Source organism: Ambystoma mexicanum, chromosome 3p (assembly GCF_040938575.1).
Source record: "Ambystoma mexicanum isolate Mex_15411 chromosome 3p, UKY_AmexF1_1, whole genome shotgun sequence".
NCBI lineage: Eukaryota > Metazoa > Chordata > Amphibia > Caudata > Ambystomatidae > Ambystoma > Ambystoma mexicanum.
Genome location: NC_090925.1, coordinates 992,579,653 through 992,605,730, shown reverse-complemented (window position 1 = coordinate 992,605,730; position 26,078 = coordinate 992,579,653). Strand labels below are relative to the sequence as shown.

Genomic DNA, 26,078 nt, shown 5'->3' with positions numbered 1-26,078 from the left:
TCAAGGATGCAGGGGGTGCCCTGTGCTGGTCCGACCAAGGCATCCTCGAGACATTCACCGCGTTCTACACAACCCTATACGGCCTGAGCAAGAACACAGCCCACAAGACCCAGACGTTCTACTAGACCAAATCCCCATGACCCTCCTCGCCCGCGTGACCAGCGACCAGCTTGATGCTCCATTCACCCTCGATGAGATAACCACAGCCATCTCGAACTGTCCAAAGGGCAAGGCACCAGGCCCAGACGGTCTCACTTCGGAGTTTTATTTGGAGCACGTAGCCGTTCTGGCGCCCAGACTCCTAGAGGTGTGGAACAAATCACTTAGGTTGAACACCCTACCCCAATCCATGCGTGCGAAGCGCTCATAACTGTGCTTCCCAAGCCGGGCAAACCGCTGGACGAATGCAGATCCTACAGACCCCTGTCTCTAATTAACACAGACATGAAAATATTTGCAAAGATTATTGCGAATAGATTCCTCCCCATTATGACCCACTTAGTTCACCCTGACCAGAGTGGCTTCGTACCCGGCAGATCCACAGCCCTCGATATCCGCCGGTTATTTAATGTCATGTCCAGAATTGACCCCAACGCAAGCGCCGTAGCGGTCACCCTCGATGCCCAGAAGGCATTTGACATGGTGTGGCAATATATGTGTTCTGTACTTCACAAGATGGGAATCAGCCCACGCATTATATCATATATCAAGTTGCTCTACACAAACCCCGTGGCCAGAGTCCTGGTCAATTCCAGGGTCTCCACCCCCTTCGCCCTCCATAGGGGCACCCGCCAAGGCTGTCCGTTCTCCCTGATACTTTTCGCACTCGCTATTGAACCTATGGTGGACAATGTCAGAGACAAACACATACGTAAAGGTATACGTCTGCGTGACACCGCGGAGATCATCTCACTGTACGCAGATGATGTACTCCTCTACATCAGAGACCCGGCTGTCCACTTGGACCCGAATATACGGGACATAACAAAAATCTGCACATTTTCGGGCTTCACCATAAACTATACCAAATCTGAAATCTTCCTGCTCACGCCGACCACTTCTTAACCAGCATGCGAATTCCCCCTCCGCTGGTCACCAAAGGGCATCAGATATCTCGGGGTCCAGGTATCCCTCACTAAATCTTCACTACTGGCCGACAACTATGTGGCTACGGTGCAGTTTGCAGAGGCCCAAATGTCAAAATGGCGCAACCTCCCGCTCTCCTTATCGGGCAGACTGTCCCTAATCAAAATGATAATTGTCCCTAGGCTGCTCTACGTTTTGGTTAATGTGCCGGTCTGACCCGGGAAACAATACTTCAAGGACCTACACACTGCATGCGCCCAATTTTTGTGGCACTCTGGCGCGGCTCGTAAGAAGTGGCAGCATATGCCTCTTCCATACAACAATGGGGGGCTTCACTGCCCCAGACTTCGCTAAATACAGGACCACTGCGCAAGCCTAACACGCTACACACTGGTACACATTCACCGATCCTCCCCCCACAGGTGAAACTCCAAAAACTAGCAAGTGAAGGGATTAACACCCTCTCTCTCATACTCCATCATACATTTCATACTGCTGCCCCAGCTGACCCCGTAGCGGCAACAACCATGGCTTGGAAACAAATACTACATACACAACCTGGCCGCCACCCGTACTACAAATGGCTGCCCATCTGGCAGTTCCCAGGCCTCAGCCCCACACACGACAAACTCCTAATGAAACACTGGTATGACTTGGGATACCGAGCCCTGACTGATTTATACCCTGAAGGGAAGTTTATCACCCCGCTGACACGGCGTCCCGGTCACTCTTGCTCTGCGCTGGAACTATTACAATACTTCAGGTTGAGAGCAGTAGTCCGTGCCTGGTGGCCCTCATACCCCGACGAACACCCAGATTCGCCTGAGATCCACTATATAACCAACTCGGCCGGGGCCATAGGGATAATATCCTCGCTGTACAAAATGCTGATGGCCAACCCTAAAGATGTGCCACAGACGGCACGCGACATGTGGAGCGGTGAGCTAGGCCTGCCCATCACTGATGCAATGTGGAGGAAAATGTGTATACACACCTGCACCACCTCCTTAAACGCCAGATATAGATGTATACAATACAAGGTCCTGAACCGATTATATTACACACCGCACAGATTGGATAGATTCGCACACAGCCAGGCTCACACTTGCCCCAGATGCAAATCTACAGATGCGGATCACATACATACGTTTTGGACTTGCGACGCATTAGGCCCGTACTGGAAAGCCATAATAGATGCTCTCTCTGAAATAACAGCGTCCCACATCCCTCCTGAGCCATTAGCTGTACTGTTCGGCCTATGGGACGAGCCCGATTTGAGAAAAGAGTCCAGGTTTTTTAATGTGGCCACCATAGTGGCCAAAACATGCCTATTACAATGTTGGAAGTGCCGCTCCCCCCCCCCTTCATTCGAGATGTGGCTGAGGGCACTCACCTGGACTCAAACGTGTGAGGAGGATGACATCAATACCCTCACGCTGCCCTCGCGCTCCAAGAATGTATGGACTGAATTTTGTAGCTATCTGAACAGCAAGGAGGACCTAGAACTACTGTCCTCCCCCCACCCCTCCTGAGGAAGAAAACTAGACCATTACTGTGACTCACTGAACTGTAAAAACTGAAAGTCTACCTCCATTTGTATTCCCCATGCACCATATACCCATCCATGTAACTGCATCTGTATATATCTCGTGCACTGTGTTGATTGTCTGTTCTCTCATCATGCCAATAAAGAAAAGTTAAATAAAAAAAAAAGAAAACCACAGCAGACCTTGCATCCCTCCCCATCATATTCCGAATGCAGGCAGTAAAGACATTTGTGGTGTCGATCCTCCACGAAAACGTTCCTTAGACCACATTTCGCGCAAAGTTTGAAGAGGCATCTCCTCCCTTCAGTCATTGCGAAAAGGCGCAAAGTAGTCTCCGATCCGGTGAAAGATCCTCGTTGAAGCATGATCTTCATTGATAGCGGATTCCCGCTGCCGGTAGACTTCCTCCGGTTGAAAGATAACTTCAAAAATCAGTCAACACTCTCAAATTTTACAAACATTTCTAAATATTAGGAAAAAAGCTCAGAGAGCACTAAGAGGACTGCCAAAACTGAAGCGTGTGGTAAAAATCTGAAGATCGCAAGCAGGGGTGGAGCTTAGGGAGAGGACGGTCATTGGATTGGGGCAGTATGACTCAGAGGACAGTGATTGGTTTAGAGGAGAAATACAGTTTTCAAGTGAAACGGTTTTCTTTTACAAAGGATTCCCAGCCTGACAAGGGGGAATATTCATGAGCATGTGAATCCATGCCAGACCACATGCTGGAGAAATTTAGCTTCATGCAAGTATCATGCTCATTACTGCTGGTTTACAATTATTTGAAAAAGAAAGAACTTTTAATGGCTACCACTCCAACACAGGTCCATTGCACTTATAAGAGCGGCAGAGATAATCAATGCTGCGCTCTGTATTAGCCCCATTGGACTTGCTGTGAATAAAGGAAGGAGGGTTGGTAGACGACAGCACTGAGGGCAAGAGAAGAATGTGGAGGATGAGTTGTGGATTCTTTGAACAGGGCAATTTAAATCACCAGCTGTGCTACACAAGCATCAAAGTAATAAGAAAACCTACAGAATTGCATCACAACTTGCGAAGTGATACTGCTTCTAGAACTAGCATTTTATTGGGCCAAGACCATTATGTCAACCAACGTTTGTGTCGGGTGCGCCAACTTTCCTTGGCCTGACCTATACCCTTCTTCTGAGCATCCTTGTTACTCTAATATAAAAGATAGAAACTATGGGTCCAATACTGGAGTCACTGTGACTTTGACCCCCCTATAGTTGGCCTACAGTATTTTGTTTTTAGAATGGTGTGTACCTATCTGCACAGAGCATTGCGTAACCTAAGAGTAAGAGCCACGTATTTTGCTACGCGTGGAGAAGGGACCCCTACTTTTAAAACCAGTGGGTTAGGCGGTGATGAATGCCATCAGGATTGAACATGTCCCTCAACAGCACCCACCACCCCTTCTGAAAGTAAAGGCATTTTCCTGCACTTGTGATATTCAATCTCCTTGCCAGTCAAGCTCCTTGTTCCCTTCTTCAGATTTCTCTAGCGTCAGGCAGGTGCAGGATGGCAGACCCTTCTGCACCCATAGGTCATTTGTTTGGGAAGGAAGAAGGAACAGTCAGTCTGTCCCGTTGTCTATAGGGGTATCCACAGAATTAATCTAAAATAAAAAAAATGAGTTTTGACCATATTTCAGCTGAACGAAAATTTCGAACAGCTGAGAATGTTGATCAAATCTACCATTCGATGCAGTCCTAGTGAACAAGGGGCGTGGTGGTTGCAGCGGTGTCCCTCACCCTTATTCACTACAATCGCATCGGTGGTGACAGAGCGTCCCCCGTGACCTAAATGAAAAAGTTGACCGGCGTCGCAGAGGAATGGTGGAGTCGGCGGCACACTGCAATGTATGCCGCCAGAAGGTGAGTATGGGGGTTGGGGGTAGTGGGTTGCAAGAAATGTCTGAGGGAGACAAAACCAAAAGTTATTTTCGGTAAAATAACTTTTTTTTTCTCGCGCTGGCATTTCGTCTACGAACTAATCAAAAGGCAGACGTAGCTCCCTGGAAGTAATTTTTCCTTATCAGATCGACTACCTGGTAGATTACAAAAGAGGCCTCATCCAGGTGTGTGGACTACTCCCTTGCGGGATGCAAAGGAAACACACCGCTGTAAGCATGGCTCTCTCAGAGCCACGTCCATATGATGAGGCTTAGGCCAGCTGGGACTGGGCTGACCATGGCGCCAGTAACCCTTCATGAACTTTTGTCTAGCCAGGACTGGTATAAGGACCTCAACAACAGCTAACCAGACTACTTTCAGATGACATTCTTAGGACAGTTAGTGCTCCATTTGGGTAGTCCTATCAGATGTCCTAGTAGGCTACATCACTCCCATAGTAGTCCATGTGATCATCAATATAGTATTGCTCAACCTCCACGACTTATTTAGACCATTCTGAGTGGGATGTTTTGTACTAGATCGGAGGTGCTTTAGAATGCCTGAACTGCACAGGCTGTCAAGACCCAGAACATCAATACGATGGTCAACTAATTCAATACAGAAACTCTATATAAGCAGATTTGAAGAAAGCATCAGCAATCCCTCATACCACTCACAGGGATGCCAAAAGAATATATTTCCTAGCTCAGAGCTTCAGTGTCAATTGCCACTTCATTGCTGAATACCATGGACAGCTCTAGAAGCACTGTTCAAAAGGAGCCCCCAGTGCTTGCAAAAATGGTGCCATAGGAGTGTAATGGGCTCTTCAATCACAGATATTTCTAAGCAGATTTAAATGAATCCATACATGTTCTGCACAGAAACTTGGATGACTGTTACAATTCGGACATGTTTTCGGAAACTGTACATGGCATCAGCAAACAAAACTTACGTTTGTCGGAATTGTGGTGAGGTGGATTAAGGAGTCAGACAAAGGGGTGGCATGTTCCAACAAGTTTTATTTTTTAGACATAAAGAAAAGGTCCTATACCTCCTCCCCATCTCTAAATGGGTTATGCCTGCCTAAACAAATATCAACTTGGGTGCTCATCATCAGTATGTTTGGCCTAATAAAAAAAGTGTCTGTGGGGCGTGGCTTGGCGCCAAGATGGCTGGTCAAGCTCTCCGAGTGCTCCTGTCCGCGTCTGCACGCCAACAAGAAAATGACCCGGTGAAGCTGCCTATTATTACCCATCAGTGTCCTCAGCTCCAGAGGGGTCCTTGCACTCGCAGGCAGATTTTCGGCAGGCGGGACTGGCGGGTTCCCTTGAAATCCTGGGGGGACGCCGGTGCAGCCCTAGCGGCTCCGCTTCAAAATGGCGTGCGCCGCATTGCACATGGAGCCTCCATCCGCCGCATGAGGAGCTGACTGCATCAGCCATATGGGCAACTCCGCTGATATACTGAAGCTCGCCTGTCCTCGGTGCCGCCCTACGCCATCCGGCGCCGTATCCCTCGCCGCGAGCCCCCTGGCAACCAAGGAATGTCAGCCCCGCTTGTGTCCCGGGTCCGGTGTACGGTGCAGGGGTTATCCGCTGGTGCGAGGGAGTGTGAGGCGTGGATGTGGAGCCTCCTCCCTGAATCAACCTCGCTGGCAGCCCGCACCAGGACCTGCAGCCTACCAGGAGCGTAACGCGCCCCGCTGCATGGAGAGCAGCCCCCTGTGAGCGGCTGGGGGACGGCGGCAGAGAGGGCGAGGAGGGAGAGTGGCTGGAACAACACCATCAACCCCCGCAACAGCGGGGCTCCGGACCACAGGGGTGCCCGCAATCCATCTCGCCCGAAGCAGTCAATGGCTGAGAAGGTGAGCCTCGGGGAGGCACCGCTCGTCACTGAGGGAGCTGGCAGCGGAATCCCCATAGACCCCGGGCACCTCCAGCTACACACAGAACGAACTGCAGGGGGGGGGTTGCGGCCCCGCTCCTGGACGGGTATACATGCAGGGGCCTCATCAAGAAGACCAGCGCCCTGCATCTGCGCCCAGACGCCAGGGGGTGGGGGACTGAACTGTGAAGAGCCTCGATTCTGGGGATAATCCCTGTGCTCTTCCCCCTTTACCCCCCCACTGGTCGCTGAATCCTTAAGCACACACAGCGTGTTGGAGGGGAGGTGAACCCCAAGCATCTTCGGGGAGGCCTAGCGCTCCGCTCCTGGCCCCTCCTTCAGCGCGGGCGGAAGCGGGGTCATGAAGACCTACAGAGGCCTCCATAATTCAACACGCCACAACCTGCCTCTGCCCTGAACTCCATACTGCACGCCGGGGCCCGTTATTCCCACGGCCGGCAGCTTGCGGATCCCTGCTCGCCTCTAGCTGTTCGCAGGCACCTGGACAGAATCCTGCTGGTTCCATAACCTGGGGGTCGTGCTCCAGCGACCCAGCGCGTGGCCCCGGCTCCCCGGGCTCAGCAGACACCGAGAGTTCCTATACAATCCATCGGGCCTGGCACCCCCCGGTCCATCTGTGTACCCACCCTCCCTCGGCCACGGATCCCCGTCACGCCGGCTGAGTCAGAAGCCCCACCGATGCACATCGGGTTCTTGGGAGCCGAGCACCGCCTCAATCAACACGGGCTGAGATCAGGACAGCAGCCCACAGCCACACCCGAGGGCCCAGCGACCCATATCTCAGAATGTCCAGGAATACCAAACCCCCGAAGCAAACAGTCATCGCCGCCCTGTTCACGGCGTCTACGACGGAGAAGCCCAAGCAGGGAGAGCGCCTTGAGGGCCCCGGCTTGGACGCCAGCCCTGACCAATCAGCGCAAGGGGTAACAAAAGGGGACCTCCAGGATCTCCTCTCGGCGATCACCAAAGAATATCAAAAAGGCACAGAGGAACTGAAAGCCAAGATCTCTGTCCTGGACAAAAGGGTGGGCAAAGTCGAGTCTCGGACGGAAGAAATAGAAACCACCCTATTCGAGCAGAACTTTGAAATTGGCAAAAGCGCGGATCGAATTGCAACGCTGGAGGCTAGGTGCGAGGCCCTGGAGTGGAAACAGGAGGATGCCGAGAATAGATCCAGGCGCAACAACATCTGCCTGCGGGGAATCCCCCCCACAATTTCCGACGCAGAGCTGGGGCTCTATGTCAACAACCTCCTGCGCTTCATCCTAACCCTCCTGGATGGGGCCCCCTAGAGCTCGATAGAGTCCACAGAACCAGGTCCAGGCAGAGTGGCGCCTCACCGCCGACATACTGGTGAGGGTGCACTTCCTTAAGGTCAAAGAAGAGATCATGCGCGAGGCCAGAAACTCCCCGCGTGTACTCTTCCGGGATGCAGTTATCTCCCTATACCAGGATTTAGCGGCGGTCACCCTGGCAAAGAGAAAAGCCCTAAAACCACTGGCTGACTGGCTCCGTAAGAGGAAGATTGCATACCGCTGGGGATTCCCTACCTCCCTCTCCTTCACCTGGGAGGGCAAATCCCGCCACATCCTTACCCCCAGAGAAGCGGCAAGCGTCATGAATCCAGAGGAGATGCCGGATCCATCGGTGGAGCCCACCCAGGACTCGGGGAAGAGGCAGCAGGAGCCCCTGAAGTCCTGGACCGGAGTCGAGAGACAGTGCAGACCGCGCGGCCCCCCTGCCAAAAACAAGAATGACAACGGCTAAACCCTCGGCCCGCCTTCCCGGGTTCGAGCGGCCCGTCAGCCTGCAGCTCCCCGCAACCCGGGCCCCCGCATCAGACAGAGATCACGCACATGAACTCACCGGCCCAGGGCCCAGACAACCCATCTCCCACTGGGACCTTTCTAACAGGCATCGCTCAACTCCCCAAAGTTCTTATGCCAGGATGGCCCCTAAGTCTTCTGTGCCCACCAGTTTCACCGTTTACACAAGAGGCACCGTTGCCTTTAGCTGACTTGGCGTGCTGGATCGGTCGCCTGCCCTCCATTGGCTAAAGGCTGACCTGGATGCTGTTTCTTGGAGTTAGGGGGAGGGGGGAGCTCAACAGAAGGACAAATCGTTATGGGTCAGGGGGACCTAATGCAGTGGAGGGCGACGGATCACTTTTCCACAGAAGCTTCGGATGGGGACCCCGGAACAGATCATTAAAGTGACGACCTGGAACATCTGGGGCCTCAACGCACCCAGGAAACCCTAGTGGAGCAAAAGTTGGCACGCCTGGATTCAGACAGTCTTCCTCCAAGAAAAGCATCTCTTGGAGCCCGACGAGAAGCGCCTCAACTTTAGAAACTACTCTAGGCACTGTTTTACCCTCGGCAACACAAAAAAAAAGAGGGGTCGCGATCTTCATCAGCGGCAGCCTACCCCTCACCCAAGTCACCACCAAAAAGGATCCGGAGGGTAGGTTCCTGCTACTCAAAGGCCTACTGGTCGAGCTCACGATTACCCTAGTCGCTCTCTACAGCCCCAACAAGGACCAGGGCCCTTTCCTCTGCAAGCTCCTACCAAACTTAGCCGCCTTCGCCAGAGGCCAACTACTCATCGGGGGGGGACTTCAACCTGCCGCCAGACCCCAACTCGACAAAACCCTCCCGCCTTCGAGAGAGGACTTTGTTAACGCCCTAGCCTTGGCCGAATTCCTAAGGGAAACAGAAACCCTGGACATCAGGAGATTCCTCAACCAAGGAGCAAGAGACTATACATACCTGTCGCATGTGCACAAGGGATACTCGAGGATCGATCTGATACTAGCCTCAAGTCCTCTGGCCCCCTGTGCTGAGGACATTGACATAGGGCACATCACCATCTCTGACCATGCGCCAGTGACTCTGGGCCTTCGTGCCCAGGGGCTCCTGAAACCCCTCCAAAGGCCCTGGAAACTCCACGACCACATCCTCTCGGACACAGTCATCAAAGCCGAATTAGCGGAAACACTGGTGAACTACTTCAAGGAGAATGCCACCCCAGACGTCACCCGGGCAACCAGCTGGGATGCAATGAAAACAGTGATTCGGGGGGTAGCCATGGATGCCACAATAAGGTTCCGCCGTCTGAACCAGCTACGCCAAACCAATCTGGAGAGGAAAGTAATAGAGCTGGAAACTAGCTTTAAAAAGCGCCTGGCCAAAGCCACCGGCCGCGACCTCGGAAGAGAGAAAGCGGAACTAGAAATGCACCAGGCAGACCGGGCGGCCAGAGCCCTACAGTACACTAAACAATTCTTCTATCTTAATGGCAATAAGGCGAATCGCCTCCTAGCGCACAAACTAAAGAAAACTCAAATGAGGAACTTCGTCCACTGCCTGTCGGACCACTCCGGCACCCTATGCTACCTAGAGGCTGAGAAGCTCGACCTTATGACGCAGCACCACAAAGGCATTATGGCGGGACCCCCCACAACCGCCCCAGCCTGGGCTAGGTTCCTGGCGGCCACCCAGAAGCTCCCGACACACCCGGCGCTAGAAGCTCTGGAGCACCCAATCACTTCGGAGTAAGTATCCGACACGATTCGCACTCTGAAGAACACGTCCCCGGGGCCAGACGGGCTCACAGCAACATTTTATAAGAAGTTGGCCCACATCCTGGCTCTGCAGCTGGCTGCCCTATTCAACTCCTTCCTAACGTCGGGGGCCACTACACCATCTATGGAAGAGTCCTCCGCATTCCTCATCCTGAAGCCAGTCAAAGACTGCACACTTTGCGTGTCATACAGACCCATCACGCTTCTGAACAATGACGCCAAACTGTTCGCCAAAATCTTGGCCAATAGACTAGCCCCCATCCTCCCAGATATCATTAATCCGGACCAAACAGGGTTTATCCCAGGTCGCAATACGCAAGGCAACATCCGAAGAACGATCAATATCATAGAGTCAGCGCACAGAATGGGCTCTCCCTTGGTGGTTCTCTCACTGGATGCGCACAAAGCGTTTGACATGCTGGACTGGGGCTACCATAGATGGAACCCTTCGCCACTATGGGTTCGGCCCGAACTTTAGGAAATGGGCCCTCGCCAATTATCAGCATCCGTCCACCCACCTGAGAGTGAACGGAGCTTGCTCCAGGAAAATCAACATCACAAGGGGAACCAGGCAGGGATGCCCCTTCTCTCCACTCATCTTCGCCCTCTCCATGGAGCCACTGGCCAGCAGGATCCGGAACAACCTGTCAATCCAGGGCTTGGAACTCAAGGGAGAATCCTACAAAACAGCACTCTACGCGCACAATATTCTGCTCACCCTCACCGGACCAGAGGGGTCCATGCAGGCTCTATGGGAGGAGCTGGAGGAATTTAAAGAAGCCTCTGGGTTCACGATCAACATCGCCATGTCGGTGGCCATGGGAGTCAACATGCCGGGCAACATCATGGAGAGACTGCAGACCTCTTACCTGATCCAGTGGGCCAAAGCGCAGATAAACTACCTGGGGGTCCAGATCCCGTCTAACTCGGGAAAATTCTATAGAACAAATTTCCTACAACTATTCAAAGAACTCAAGGCTGACCTGGGACGCTGCCGCAAGAAGGAAATCTCCTGGTTCGGTCGTATCTCAGCGCTGAAAATGAACCTGCTCCCGAGACTGCTCTACGTCTGCCTGGCTCTTCCCACAACCATCCCCACGAAAGCCTTGCAAAAACTGCAAAGAGCCATTCTGAAGTATGTTTGGGAGGGCAAGAAACCACGAATCTCAAGTCACATCATGCTCCGTGGACCTGCCCTCGGGGGCCTGGGGGTCCCAGACGTGGCCAGATACTGCCTCGCAGCCCAGCTCGCCCACGCCTTTGCCTGGAAGGCAACCACCAACCGAGCTAGATGGCTGAAACTGGAGGAGGACTGGTCCCCTTCCCCGATCGAAGCACTCCCCCACATGAAAGCAAGCAACATCCCTGGGCACATGGGCCCATTACCAGCAATGTGGAATACTGTGTCGGAGGAAAGCGGTCCACCTGTGGAAGTGCAGAAGCCCAACAGGTCCGCTCACCCCAATCTGGGGCAACCCCGACTTCTCCCCGGGTCTGGTCCCAAACACCTTCATCAGATGGCTGGAGTGTGGCTTGAGAACCATTGTGGATTTCTACGTGAATGGGAACCCGCTAAACTTCGAGGAATGCAAGGTTAAATTCTCGATTCCGGAGTCGGAGAGGTTCCGGTACGCCCAGCTCAGGCATTGGCTATCCAGTGGAGCGGCCAAGAAACTAAGCGGCAGAGAGCCGACAGCCCTAGAGCAGACCCCCTTGTCGAATCCCCTCAAAGGGAAAATTTCGACCCTACACAAATTTATCGACAGGTCGGACCCATCCAAAAAAGAACTATACATGCTCAATTGGGAAAAAGACATTGGCAGAACTATCGAGCCAGAGGAATGGAGTCAGATCTGGGCCCGCGCCCACAAGAGCTCCAGATACACGACAAACAGAGAGGTTGCCTACAAGGTATGTTACCCAACTCTTGACGGCAGCAAAGATCGCCCTGGCCAGACTCTGGAAGAATCCTGAGGGCCCAACCATACAAATGTGGTGGTCCAAATGTTGGGAGACAGTGGCGGCGGAGAAGATCACGGCCCTAAGATTCGGCAACTCCGCCAAATTCGTCATCATCAAACAAGTTTATTCGGAATTATAAAAAATTCCATTAAACGACAAAAAGAGATAAATTACACGTTTTCAACATTACAAAGACACCCATTATATAAAAGACAGATAAAAGTAGATACCGAAAAAGCAATTACAATCAATAAACCATATACTCGAATAGTACAGCAAAAAGTCTCTTAGGGAAAGGAAAGGGTGCAACAAAGGCCCCCATCACCCTCTGGATGACTCCCCTTGCCTGGGCTTGATCCCCAAAAAGCCTGTCCGATCACGGCCCAGGGGAGTGAGATTTGCCCCAGACAGGGGGTAAGACCTCCTAACTGGCCTCATGGGCGATATAAAGCCTAAGTAGGAGTGTGGGCTAATTAGAATTCCGCTCCCTGGTGTCCCTCCCGTTCCCCCCCATTGACCCAGGACCCTGCTCGCCAGTCTCCAGTCCAAAAAAGGCCAATTCCACTATGTCCTTCGGGCTCTTGCCCACACTGGCCAATCTCCGACAGCCTACCAAGGATTCCCTGGACACAAAGGAACATCCCCTCACGGAACGTAACCAGTGTACACTTTTGTTTACAAGAGATTCCCTGGACTCCAACATGTTCTTTTCCATTTTTGGTACACTGTGAAGATGCACTGTAGCTCGACCATTCTGGTCGTGAACAGGAAGCTGAGATGGGCCGACTCTGTGCCGTGAACCAAGGACAATCTTACCCTCATGATTAGGGCTTTTTAAGGCTACTAGACTTGGGGCAGATTCCACCACCCCACCAAGCTCACTGTGCTTGGTGCCACCTGCCCTGGGATCTTTTCCAATGTCTGAATGTGCAAACTCAGACAACAGGCTGGGGCAAGAAGATGTTGGAGCTATAGTCTCGGGACACCGGGGGGTTTGATCCTTGGGGTGTACCAGAGGGAAGTCGGAGAGACCCTTACAGACAATCGGAATGGAAAAGCGCTCCCCCTCCCTTTGCTCCCTCCTCTTAATGGCTATTAGAGTTGTGAGCAAATTTCTAATGGCAGCCAACTCGGCCAAAACTTGGTTGCACTTACACCCCCCGAGTGACAGAACCACCTCGGTTGGGGGGTTAATAACCGGCCCTACAGCCGGGGAGGTTTCACATTTTGGTTGCATGGACACCCCGAGTGGGGATAGGTAGAGAGAAGTGCTGACCAACGGGCACTCTGTGGGCATAGGTACACTCCCGAGACTTCTATTGTCCAGGGAAAGATTGCACACAGGGTCGTCATCAATAAATGTACTGCCCCCCGCAATTGGGCTAGCCAGAGCGGAGCTAGAAAGTGACTTTCCCGGGCTGGCACGAATGATGGAACATGGTGACGAGGTAGAAGCCACGATGTTGCAAGCAGGAGTGGAGCTTACTGAGGGATAGCTGCTGGCTAGTACTCTGATTCCTGCAGTATCTCCCTCATTAGACTCCGGCATCTCTGATCCGGGGCCAAGATTACCGGAGACAGATAACACCTTGGGGGGGCTGAGGCTCAAGGTGGAGACAAGGGGAGAGAGCACATCTGCAGTAGATGGACGTGACATCGGGCCTGGATGTCTTCTTCCGTTGGGGCCTATGATGGCCTGGTCCTCCTGAGGCTTGGAGGTGTGGTCCCCTCCTGCGCAAGGGTCAGACATACTGCCATGGTTAGTGGGTATTGGACCTTCCCTGGTCCCTTGTCCGGCGGCTATACTGTCCCCCTGTGGCAGCCAACAGCCCCCATCTTTCATCACTAGTGGGGGTTCGGGGGAACATGGGAGGGACTCACCCCCATGAGTTAGGACAAAGTTTTGCACGTCCGGGATTGGAGCTTTGGCTGGCGCTCCCTTTTGACCCTGGGAGCAAGACCTCTTCACAGCAAGGAACTTTCGCTTGGGTTTGGGACCACTCGTTTGGCGGGTGAGAAGAACCTCTGAACAAAATGAGGGGAGGGGGAAGGGTGAGAGAGCTGGCAATGGAGGGAGGGGTTTCCTTGGTGGTCCCTGAGCTTTCAAAGTTCTTAGGGACTTGAGGAGAGACATTGCAAATTTAGTAGGTCCACCCCAATGATTCTACCCTCTTGTCCCAGGCACACAGGCAAACAGCTCCTCGTACCGTCCCTCGCCTGCACTTACTTCACCCTCTTCTCCCAGGTGTATCCAAGCCGAGTCTCCCTCTTCACCGCCAAAACACTGTGTCCGTGTACCGCCTCAGGGTCAAAGGGACAAAGTCCAGAAGATGCACCACCACGGGTCCGCGAACACCCTCCGCGGGACGCCAACACCCGCGCCCTTGTCCCCGCGGGCTTCACCCTGGCGGGCCGAGAGTCCTGGGAAAAGTAGTGGAGGGGGCGTGGCTTGCACGCAAGTATGGAGGCCCTCCTGGGCCAGAACACCCTCCGCGGGACGCCAACACCCGCGCCCTTGTCCCCGCGGGCTTCACCCTGGCGGGCCGAGAGTCCTGGGAAAAGTAGTGGAGGGGGCGTGGCTTGCACGCAAGTATGGAGGCCCTCCTGGGCCAGAACACCCTCCGCGGGACGCCAACACCCGCGCCCTTGTCCCCGCGGGCTTCACCCTGGCGGGCCGAGAGTCCTGGGAAAAGTAGTGGAGGGGGCGTGGCTTACACGCAAGTATGGAGGCCCTCCTGGGCCAGAACACCCTCCGCGGGACGCCAACACCCGCGCCCTTGTCCCCGCGGGCTTCAAATTCGACTACACAGGGGAATACCCGGGCCTAGCGAGACAGCCCCCCAACCTCCGCTGGATGGGGGTTCAGACTTAGCCAGGGAAGCCGGAACAGGACGCATCGCGGCCAGCGGCAAACAAGTCTAGGACTGACCCAATCCTCCTGCCGGCGCCCCGAGATCCGGGGAGAGCGGCACCGAGCCGGATCCCCTCACCTGGACACGCGGTAAGCCCCGCCACTCGTACCGTCAACCAAAGAAATTCTGCTCCCCGACACCCCCCTGTGGATAGCTCCCCCGCAGTCTCCCCCTCTAGAGACCCAAAGACTCGCCCACCATTGGGCCTAATTTGTGTTCCGTTCATGTTTTATTTTGTTGCTCTTTTTCGTTGCGATACAGTTCTTGCTAGCCCTCTGCGAAAGGTGTCCATCGTTGCAATGTTAAGCTGGCATGCATAAATACCAATAAAAACATATTTTTTAAAAAGTGTCTGTCCTCTGTCCAAAAACCTACTCTAACACTAATCTACAAAAGGGTTCAGCATCCAAATGAAAATAGTACCAGGAGAATCGCTTCCTTATCCTGGTGAACTGGCTCGTGCTTTATCTCTTTTGCAACAAGGAGAATGACTCCCTTCTCCTGAGCCACATCGCACAACTTTGAGGGCTGCCTTGGGATATTCTTTGGCAATAGTCCTGTAAAGTCTCTTCACTTCTTCCCAAGGGCTCCTGAAAGCTTGCTTAACAATTTGCGAAAGTCTTCAGTTTTATGACGTTATGAAGATTATCTCCAGGTAGCTCTTATCATCTAGTATCCTCTTTAATCTTACTCATTATCACTGCGACGCAGGAGATTCTGTTATGAATGAATACAATACTTTACTGTTTAACAATCAAAGGTGTCCCGTGTAAGGAAAACATAGAAACAAAGTTCTCTCACCTGGGGGTTGGAGCAAGAATAGCAGCTGAATATGTAGAAAAAAGGATACCCAAATGGAGATTGATCTCTGTTTATAGCTTCAGATCACAATTAGAATTCCCCCCGAGAAACACCCAATGACCCGGCACAAAGGCCAAGGCAAAGGGAGGTTCCCAGGGAAACCCTCTTGGGGAATAAAACCCTGTGGAGCTGCTAGTGAGCGTAGACTCCTGGAAACGTCCTGTAGAAGTAGATCACGCTATCCCGGGGAGTGTGGTGATGAATAGGCGTGTCTTTAAAGGATTGGATCCAGAGCAGAAGAGTCAGATTGGCTAAAGGGAAACAGCGAAACAAAGTGATTAGAATTGGTTCTGCCCAGTACTGGAAAAGACACTTCTAGAAACGGAACTCTTACCAAGGGATCTGATGGTAACAGGATTTAGAAATGAGAGTAACCGAAGATCCGGTATGGTCTGAAAGACTGGGTACACTGGATAGTGCAAAACAAAGGAAAATGAGGAAAAACACTGAGGAGTAATTGGAAGCAATCTACACACCGAGAGGAGAGTAGAGAACAATAGTTACCCAGAATAAACAGAGACCGTTTCTATCTTGAAGGATGACTGAGGCTCAGAAGGGATGAAAGCACAGGGAGCTGGATCTGGATGACGAAAACCGAAGAGCAAACTATAAGCACGCAAGACAAGAAACCAAAATTCCCATAAATGCTTCAGGAGAAAAGGATGCCTACCAAAGGAAACCCTAGTAAACCACACCAGTGGAAAGCGGATGCAGGAAAAGAAATTCTCCCAAAGCGAGTTGCTTGGGCAGCTCTGATAGAACACCAGAACGGGTAGGCAACGAGGCGTCCTAAAGTAAACACACACAAACAACAATGACCAATAAGTATCAATGGTAAAGAGGCAATAGGAAAATAAGCACAAAGGCAAGCCTGAGTAGAAAGAGGAAAGGATTCCCCGACACGGACTCACGTAGTGTTCGCCAGCTCCTTGGAGCGTAGCAACGCATCCTTGTCCGGGATAAGCAGGCTGATAAGCTGTCAGCGCGTCGACCCGGAAACGTTGCAAGGCATTCTGGGGCGCGGCGACTAGACTGCTGCACATACTGCAGTGGTCTGCAAGAGCCGCCATGTCGGAGTCAGGCATCGCGTTATGAATAACGCAGATAGTTGTGACAGATTCCTCCCGAGGCTCTCTTGGTTCTTTAGCTATCACTACTGCGACGAGGAAGATTACTCCCAAGGCTCCCTTGGTTCTCTGGGTGTCACTACAGTGACGAGGGAGATTACTCCTGAAGCCTTCTTAGCTGTTGAGCTGCCCAAGCCCTTACTGGGTCCCCGCTACTTCAGTTACCTGTTGCGTGTCGGGACTGCATCGCCGGTTCTTTCTGGAGTGATGGGCTGACTTGTGTTGCTTCAGTGCTTCCTGCTTTCTTCACCCCGCTCTCCGTTGCGTCCTTGCGGCTCCTCAGAGACTTGGGCCACACGGTTCCGGCGCAGTTGCAGGACCACATGATCCACCTCCCCGAGGTCACGCCACTGATGGCTTTGCTCTCACTCTTCCACTACTCAGGAACTTCCCTTCCACTGCAGTGCTCCGCCAACGGTTCCTGGCTGTCCCCACCACTGGGGATCAGCGTTCTTGCAGCTTCGTTTTCCCAGGTTTGAACTTCACAGACTAGGTTGACAACACGCCGGTTGCTCCCTCTATATCGCAGTCCTTTCTCGCTTTTTATTTCCTATAGCTGGATCCTCCCCAGCGTAAAGTCAAAGTCCTTCTTTACTGTTGTTGAAACTTTATGCTCCTTGGGGCCAACTCGTCTTAGTACTCTGGTAAGGCAACCTGTTATTACTCTGCAGGTTTCATTGGCTCTGAGTTATATTAATTTGTGGATCAAAGACAGAAGAGGCATTATCATAACAGACAGTAGGGTCATCAGAGATTTCCGACAGGGACTTGGTCCGAAGGGGAAAGGGAGCTCTTTCACAGAACGGGAGTCCTCATCACCACGAGGGGGGTCCCTCCCTGTGAGGTCACGCTGTCCACCACCCCTAGGGGAACTATTGGGTAGCAGCCTCACCTCCCTAACCACACATGGAAAGGCTCTCCCATAGAGAGAAGAGACAAAATCCTGTTAATTGTCACATAATGCACAAGCATTACTCTTCAAACAAGTTCAGGGTAATAAGTCTTTGTGGAACAAGTTTAAATTAGCAAATCAGATGTGAAGGTTACCAATGAATAGCCTAGTGAACAATATTTGTTATATGGAACTATATCCTATTTTCTACTTTTTGTCTTTATGTTTAAAAAAGAAATGAAACCTTTACTTGTGATCAGTAGACCGGAAGTAGGCATTGCTTTTCTGTTCCTTGAAAAAGAAGCCACTGTAAATGTTTAGCTCAACAGACTTATAGCTATCAAAAGCAGCATCTTCATGTCATGCCTTACAACTCTGAGGGGTCAGCCATATGAGACGGACACTCGGTTATATGTTTGTCACAAGTCACCCTTTTAAAAAACAAAAAGGGGTGGGACAAACGCCTATTTTTCCCTAGCCTAACAAAGGTTTCAGTACCTGACGAACTAAGAATAAAAGAAATTGACTGAATGTCCCAAAAATATCTGTCCCTCAAACTAATACACACCACAAAATCATACAGGAACAACTTGGCGATTAAACTTTACAAAATAACGCAAACGTTATAAACAAGAATCCTTGAGATCAGGGTTGGATCACCTTCCCCTGGATCAATTTGGGTGTTTCCAACTAAAGTTAACTTTTCACTAGCCAAGTTCCACTCCAGACAAAAAATATCCTTCACTTGGCAAGGTTTTTCGAACGTGTAAACAATTGTTACATTTCCACAACCTTCTGCTTGACAAGCCAACAAGACTTTCTTTTCAATGTTTAAATGTCCACAACATTCTGCTTGGCAAGCCAACAAGACTCTCTTCCCACATCAGCAGTCAAGGTAAATGTTCTTTGAAGATCAATCACTTCTTATCACAAACATCTTGGTCAGGACGGTTATACAACAATCCATCACACACTGTAGTGGGTTTGCCACTTCTCTTCCAGCACAACCTTATACCAAATGTATAGTACTTCAAGTTATCTTCTTCCTGGTCCACTCGCCTGCCAAGACGAACTACTATTTGTCCCTTTCCTAGTTTACTCTCCTGCTAGGATAAAAAACGTACTTCTACTACAATGTGTACTTTGTGGTAAGGGTTGTTCCAAACATTCCACCCTGAAATCCTCAAATGGGAAAGTTGAATCAACATCTGCTTCTTCGTTTAGTCTCTTGTCTGTTAACACAATTGCATTATAGCTTCTTTCACAATCATTTTGTGCAAAAGGACAATATTTCTAACATTGAACTTTGCCATGGCTAATGCATGTTACACTTCTCTTCCCCTTGATCCTTTCTACAAGGGGGCTTTTCTCCTGCAGTCTGTGATTTCTACTTCCACAACTCTCCGGCTGTTGACAATGTGGTAACCAACTTCCTCCCTCAAGTTATTTTGTTCTGGGACCATTATGCTCATATTGCCTCAATGTAGCTTCCATCTGTCTTTGGCTATGCTGGTTATAATGTACCCTTTTTAGATATCCCTCTTTAGGAAAGTTGTAGTCCCTGTGTTTTACTGTTGCCCCTCTTTGGCTTTGGAAATGCGGGATACAATATTCCCTTATTGGATATTCCCCTTTTGGTAAGTTGTATTTACTTTGCTTTAACATTGTCCCCTTTTGGCTTGGGCAATGCAAGTTACACTTTCCTGCTATTTGTTACCTCTCATTCGGAGGGCTGTGCCCAATTTGCTTAACTTCAAAGGTTTGGTATTCTAAATGTTCATTATCACACAGCGGTTTCCTTTGGAGCGCCCCATGGTCAGCTACAATAGGCCAACTCACTGGTTTCTCCTGGCATCTCCGTCTGACTCACTGGTTCTACTTCCTTGCTCGTCGGGGCCCCCACAGCATTTAACAGCTCCTATCAGCTTGCTTGTGCTGACCGTCACCGGAGCTTCCACAGCTCCAAACGCTCACTAGTGAAGTCCTCACACCAGAGCGTATTACAGGACGTAGAGAGCTTTTCTCTCTACCGGGGTAGCTGGCCACAATACTGCTTCCCGCTGCGTGCCCTCTACATGTGTTAGGAATCCTGATCTCCGCCACTTCTCCACACAGTGTCCCGCTGCTAATACAGCGGCGGCTAAAACTCCTGCTTCCTCCTGCTGCTGCTTCTGCTCGACCCGCACCTGAAGGGCTTTTCAATGTTTAAAGGTCCCGCTCGGGTGTAGATCATTACCACAACTAGACCACTCGCTATGGTTTAGCAACTCTGAATCCCTCTTCCTCGTCTCAGTACTAAGAGCATTCTGAGACTTGAAGTCCATAATGTTCTTATCAGTTTTAACATTCCTCCCATGTTGTTCTCCCTTCTAATACCACTACCAGGATTAGGATCAGGTAGCAGCTGTCTTTCCCTGGCGACATGGGAGGAGACTTTAGGCTGGGAGTTTGTGATGGCTCCGCAGGATTCATCACACAACATACGAGTTGTTTTACCTCTAGCAACTACATTCTCCTACATGGATATTTTTGGTATTGCAAGTTTCAATACCTTCATTATTGGCCTCACAGTTCAAGACTCGACAGTCATTAGTTCTTATCTGAAGAATAGTTCTTGGTGCCAACTATTTACAAGCTGTAAAAAAATGAATCTGGGCAGAATACTGGCCTCTAGGACAAGACAGTTTCTTGCTTTTAGTAGTCAATGCTAAAGTGAATGGCAACTTGCATATTCTTTTGTCCTTAAAAGTAAGAATGTATCCTTTTCTTTTTTGCCCTTCAATGCCATTTGTGTTTTTATCTATTTTGCTTCTTCACATGTTCTCAGTTGTACACACGAGGTATACAATTTGATCAAACATTTCACTGGTTGGACAATGGCAGAAACAAGATCTTAAGTTTGACATGACCAAGACACTCAATATCATATTTTCCTATTTTTTTTTTTTTAAAAAAAAGGTATTGAACATCCTTCTTATTTACATAGGGCATTACAAATATATGCAAGTAGCCAGCAGGATAACACACCTACAGTCCAGTTGACTTTCCACTGGCCCGGTTTCAAACCCAATTTGGTAAATCTCTACCAAGCTCACTAACGCATAAAAGCCCCCCAAAAAACTAGCATGAAAAATACTCTTGGTCATCTCAAAGAAATGTATGATTCGCTCATCAGGAGTCAAAGGGATTAACGCTGATAGCGACAGGCAACAAAACAGATTTCACGAGCAAGAGATAAAAACAGCAGCTATGTATCAGACATTAAACAGGGACCAGGGGCTACCCGCATGGAAAGAAGAGCTAATAAAAGCATGCTGCTAATCTAACCTTCACATGAGATTCAAATTATACTATTTATTCTATTGTGTGTAACACTTTAAGCTTCATATGACTTCTAGAGGCTTCACAGTGTGCCGTTACACCAGTTTTCAAACACACAAACTATGTTGCATAGATATATGTGTGCGATAGTAATTGTCATGGAGAGTCAAAAATAGCTTCTGGTTGACGTTTGTGTCAAGCTTACCAGCCATTTCTAGGGAACACCATCCCCTTTTTCAACGCACAAGTTTAAAATGTCTGTGTAGGTTTGAAGCCCACCCAGAACCGTTTTCCCCACTTTCCCTAAATCATCCATATAGTTCCTTATATGCGAAACAATTAAAAACTCCAACCTGTCCTCATTTTCTTCTTTGTAGTGGGTTAAAAGAACTCCAAAGTAATTCAGCTTGCATTTCAGAGATAAAAAGTTAACAGATATCTGCTTACAGCTTACACTATCATTGTCTAACAGGGCTTCAAACCACTAAATAAGCATGCTTCATGCCTACAATTGTAAAGGTTATTGGGGCTACAGACGTATCCATGTCTAATCTCCTCTACTACAACTGCTTACAATTGAACACACAAATGGTTACTTCGATTAGTAGTTCTTGAACCTCTCCAAGAGGTTTTAACCACTATGACCCTCATTACAGCTTTGCTGATTTCCCGCAGGAACTGCCGGCGGGATACTGGTGAAATTGCCTTACCGTTTACACCACCCAATATCCCAGTATTACCGGGATATTACGGCCGGTGGAGACGTCAGTAAATTCCCATTCCATGGCGTCCGACAGGACACCATGGGATGGCATTACAGAATCACCAGCACCGGTAATACCGGTGCTGGGGATTCTGGCAATTATTTACCAGGAGGGGGCCTAAAATACCAGCAGGTCAGGCCTGCCGGTAGTTCACTGCACCTACCAGCAAACTTGCGTTTCCCTTGTCTGGAAATAATGGTGAGCCAGAATTACCAGCATTTTTTCCAGACCAGGGAAGTTATAATGAGGCCTTATATAATCTAATAATAGCAATGGTGCCACAAACAGCAACTCTATTGATTCTGGTTGATTGAAGTGATGACAGTGGTTTATAGCGTGCCATCAAAATGAGTATGTCACAGAGGTGCCCTTTGCTATTTTAGAGCTCCACTGTATCACTTTATAACTTTGCAGCTACTGATAGCAAGGAGCAACATAAAAACAGAATGCTTAACTAAGCCTGTTCAGTGAATAAGTTCCAATATATTAAAATGTTCCCAATTGGTTCCTTACCTGCAAGACCAGGGTGGATATTTTGTAGCCCATGGTTCTGTTGCTGCTGCTGTTGTTGGTGCTGCTGTTGCTGTTGTTGTAGTTGCTGCTGCTGCTGCTGTTGCTGTAGTTGCTGCAGCTGAAGCTGCTGCTGCTGTTGGAGCTGCTGCTGCTGCTGCAGCAACTGCTGCTGCTGTTGCTGCTGGAGCTGCTGCTGCTGCTGCTGAAGCTGCATCTGATGGTGCTGCTGTTGCAGTTGCTGCTGTAACTGCTGCTGCTGCATCACCATAAAGTTTGGAGGAATATTGCCCTGTTGAACCATTGGATTCCTACTAGGAGAGCCAACAGGCTGTTGAAAACCTTGTGACATCGATGTACTCTGGGGTGGCCTTGGTCCCATCTGCTGCTGAGATTGATTAACCTTTGGAGAAGATGCAGGGGAACCCTGTTGGAAAGCAGAAGGGGAGGAGACAGGAGACTTGTTTGTTAAATGGGACTGCTGAAGTGGTGTTGCAGCTCGGACCGATCCTCCCTGAAGAGCTTTAAGCTGAGGAGCAGTAAACTGGCCTGCATTGCTCATCTGAGGGAAGTTTGAGTGAGAGGCTTGTTGACTTCCAAATGGATAGGGGGGCGGAGGATGGGATGGAGTTTGAACTGTTGCTAAGGATGGCTGAGTCGGATACTGTTGCAACTGCTGCTGCATTGGTCCAGGCAATGAGGCCTTTTTCCATGCTTGATTCGATGTCAATTGACTCATATTTCCTTGGGCAGTTGGAGGCTGTAGGACTCCAGATGGTAACTGGTTCCATCCTGGAGGTACTGGCACTGCAGTAGGTGCAGAAAATGGAGGACGAACACCCTGGGGTTGCTGCTGCGGCTGGGGTGGACGTGGTTGTAACTGTTGATGCTGCTGAAGGTGTTGGAGGTTTACTGGGTTCACTTGTCTATTACTGGGCATAGACTGCATAGGATGGAATTGAGGAGCCAAAGATGAAGATGGATGACCCTGCTGTTGGATCGCGAGACCAGATATGGCTGGATCCATTGTATCTATTTAAATAACAAAGAGAAAAGGAAAAAAAACAATCAGTTGAGTCCATGAATATCCAGCATGGCGATCCTCTTCACATTCAAATGCTAGAATATTTCTTTACAGAGTTCCGGGACCCAGGACACTGATCCCACATTTCTAATAAACATAGTGTACTGCATTTTAGTAATCAATACAAGATCTAAACCTTTATAAACATTACAATGTGGCAAAACGGCTATGCTTCCCTTATGAAAGGTGTTGTGACAACTAGTTCCCTTTACTTTTGACTTTTTCATTTAGGTGTTCTCTCAATTACTACACACCTTAAAATGCTGGGTAATTAAGCATGGAAGTGGGAAGCACGCCCATGAATCCAACGATATCCATATTGGTGAACCATTGTTACTGGTAAATAAGGAACAAGTTACTTACTTGTAACTGTTGTTCTCCAGCATGGGTCTGGCATGGATTCACATGCTCATGAATATTCCCCGTCGTCAGGCTGGGAATCCTCGGTAAAGAAAAAATCAGTATCAGTTTTGTTTCTGATCTGTCTTTCGTAGTAGTAAACAATCACTGATCTCTGCGTCATACTGACCACAGCCAATAACTGCCCTCTAACTAAGCCCCGCCTCTGGCAGCCATCTTCAGATTTGGTAGCACGTGAAGTGGCAGTATGACCAAGTGAAGAGCCGCAGAGGGGTAGGCGGGAGGGTTCGCATGTGAATCCATGCCAGACCCATGCTGGAGAACAACAGTTACAGGTAAGTAACTTGTTCCTTCTCCAGCATGGGGTCTGGCATGGATTCACATGCTCATGAATATAAAAATAAATAGCAGTACACACATGCACAACCACGGGGGGTGGCAAAAGGCTCAACATTAAGCAATACAAAAAACTCAACATTAAGCATCTCTTACCTCCTCACCAGGCTCACCTTAAGCGAACAGGTTGCGCAGCACTGCTTGGCCGACCCTGGACTCCTCCCTGGAATCCCGATCGACGCAGTAGAATCTCGTAAAGGTGTGCGTCGACCTCCACGTAGCAGCCCTGCAGATGTCCAGCAGGGGCACACCAGACAAGAACGCCGTAGTAGCAGCGATCGCTCTGGTCGAATGGGCTCTCGGACGGCCTGGCAGCGGTCGGTTAGCCAACCGGTGACAGTGCATGATGCAGCCGGAGAGCCATCAGGAAATAGAAGACTTCGAGAGAGCCTTCCCTTGATTCACAGGTCCAAAGTTCACGAACAGCTGTGATGTCCTCCGGAAACTCTTCGTGCGGTCCACGTAGAACTTCAGCGCTCTAGCCACATACAGCGAGTGCAAAGTCCTCTCGGCCGGCGACGAAGGAGACGGGAAGAAAACAGGTAACACCAAGGGCTCGTTAAGATGGAAGTCTGACGGCACCTTGGGCATAAAGGAGGGGTGCGTCCTAAGCACCACCCTCGAGGCATGGAAAGTCAAGTACGGTGCTTTGCAGGATAGGGCCTGGATCTTTCCCACTCGTCGTGCGGAGGTAATGGCTACCAGGAATGCAGTCTTCCACGACACAAACTTCATCGGTGCGGAGTGCATCGGCTCGAATGGGGGCCCCATGAGCCTGGTCAGCACCACGTTAAGTTCCCACGCCGGGGCCGGGGCCTTCACCAGCGGGAACGACAGGAACAGTCCTTTCATAAACTCTTTTACCAGTCGATGGGACCACAGGGACGTCCGTCCTGTGGTTCTGGTATATCTGGAGATCGCCACCAGATGAATCTTAATGGAGGCATGGGCTAGCCCAGCCTTTGCCAGCGATAGCCGGTACGGCAGCACTTGAGGGGCCGTAATCCGTAGGGGGTTGATCTTCTGTGCTCGGCACCAGATAGAGAACCTCTTCCACTTATGACCGTAGCATTTGAGAGTCGAGGACGCCCTGGCCTTTGCAAGAACCTCTCTGCAATCGGCCGGTATATCGTAGCCTCCAAACTCTAGCGCTGCAGGAGCCAAGCCTGCAGGTTCAGCGACGCCGGGTCGTGGTGGAAGATGGCGCCTCATTCTCTGGAGAGAAGGTCCGCATCCGCCGACAGCTTGATGGGAGGGGACGTTGACAAGTCCAGAAGGTCCGGGAACCAGATCTGCCTCGGCCACGCCGGTGCGACGAGGATCATCCTGCACTGGGACCTCTTGAGCTGGCTGAGGAGTCGAACCAGCAACGGCAACGGAGGGAACGCATACAGGTATAGGCCATCCCAGGGGAACGAGAACGCATCGCCCATGCTTCTCGGGTGGGAAAACCTGCTGGCGAACCTCTTGCACTTCGAGTTCGTCGCTGTTGCGAACAGGTCGATTTGGGGTTTGCCCCATCGTCGGAAGAGTTGATCCTCCTGATCCTGGCGCAATTCCCACTCGTGACACGCGCGCAGCTCCCTGCTGAGCGAGTCGGCAATGGTGTTTCTTTCTCCTGCCAGGAAAAAGGGAACCAGGAACATCCCCTGGGCGACCGCCCAGTGCCACAGATCCTGTGCCTCCTTCGATAGGGCTGGGGATCTGGTGCCTCCCTGCTTCCGTATGTAAAACATTGTCGTGGTGTTGTCCGTGAAGATCCGCACCACCTTGCCCTTGAGCGACGGGAGGAACGATTTGAGAGCCCAGAACACGGCTCGGAGTTCCAGGACGTTGATGTGCAGGAGCCTCTCCTCCG

The 26,078-nt window shown here is 50.6% G+C and overlaps 1 protein-coding gene across 3 annotated transcripts in view; it reads right to left on the bottom strand.

Moving 5' to 3' along the window:
• NCOA6 (nuclear receptor coactivator 6) overlaps positions 1–26,078 on the bottom strand; it is a 1,612,994-nt gene that overhangs the window by 1,053,016 nt on the left and 533,900 nt on the right. For all 3 annotated transcript variants that reach the window (XM_069652283.1, XM_069652284.1, XM_069652285.1), the window contains exon 7: positions 22,384–23,412. In XM_069652283.1, coding sequence (XP_069508384.1) covers positions 22,384–23,412 — 1,029 coding nt within the window. The remainder of the gene's footprint in view (positions 1–22,383; positions 23,413–26,078) is intronic.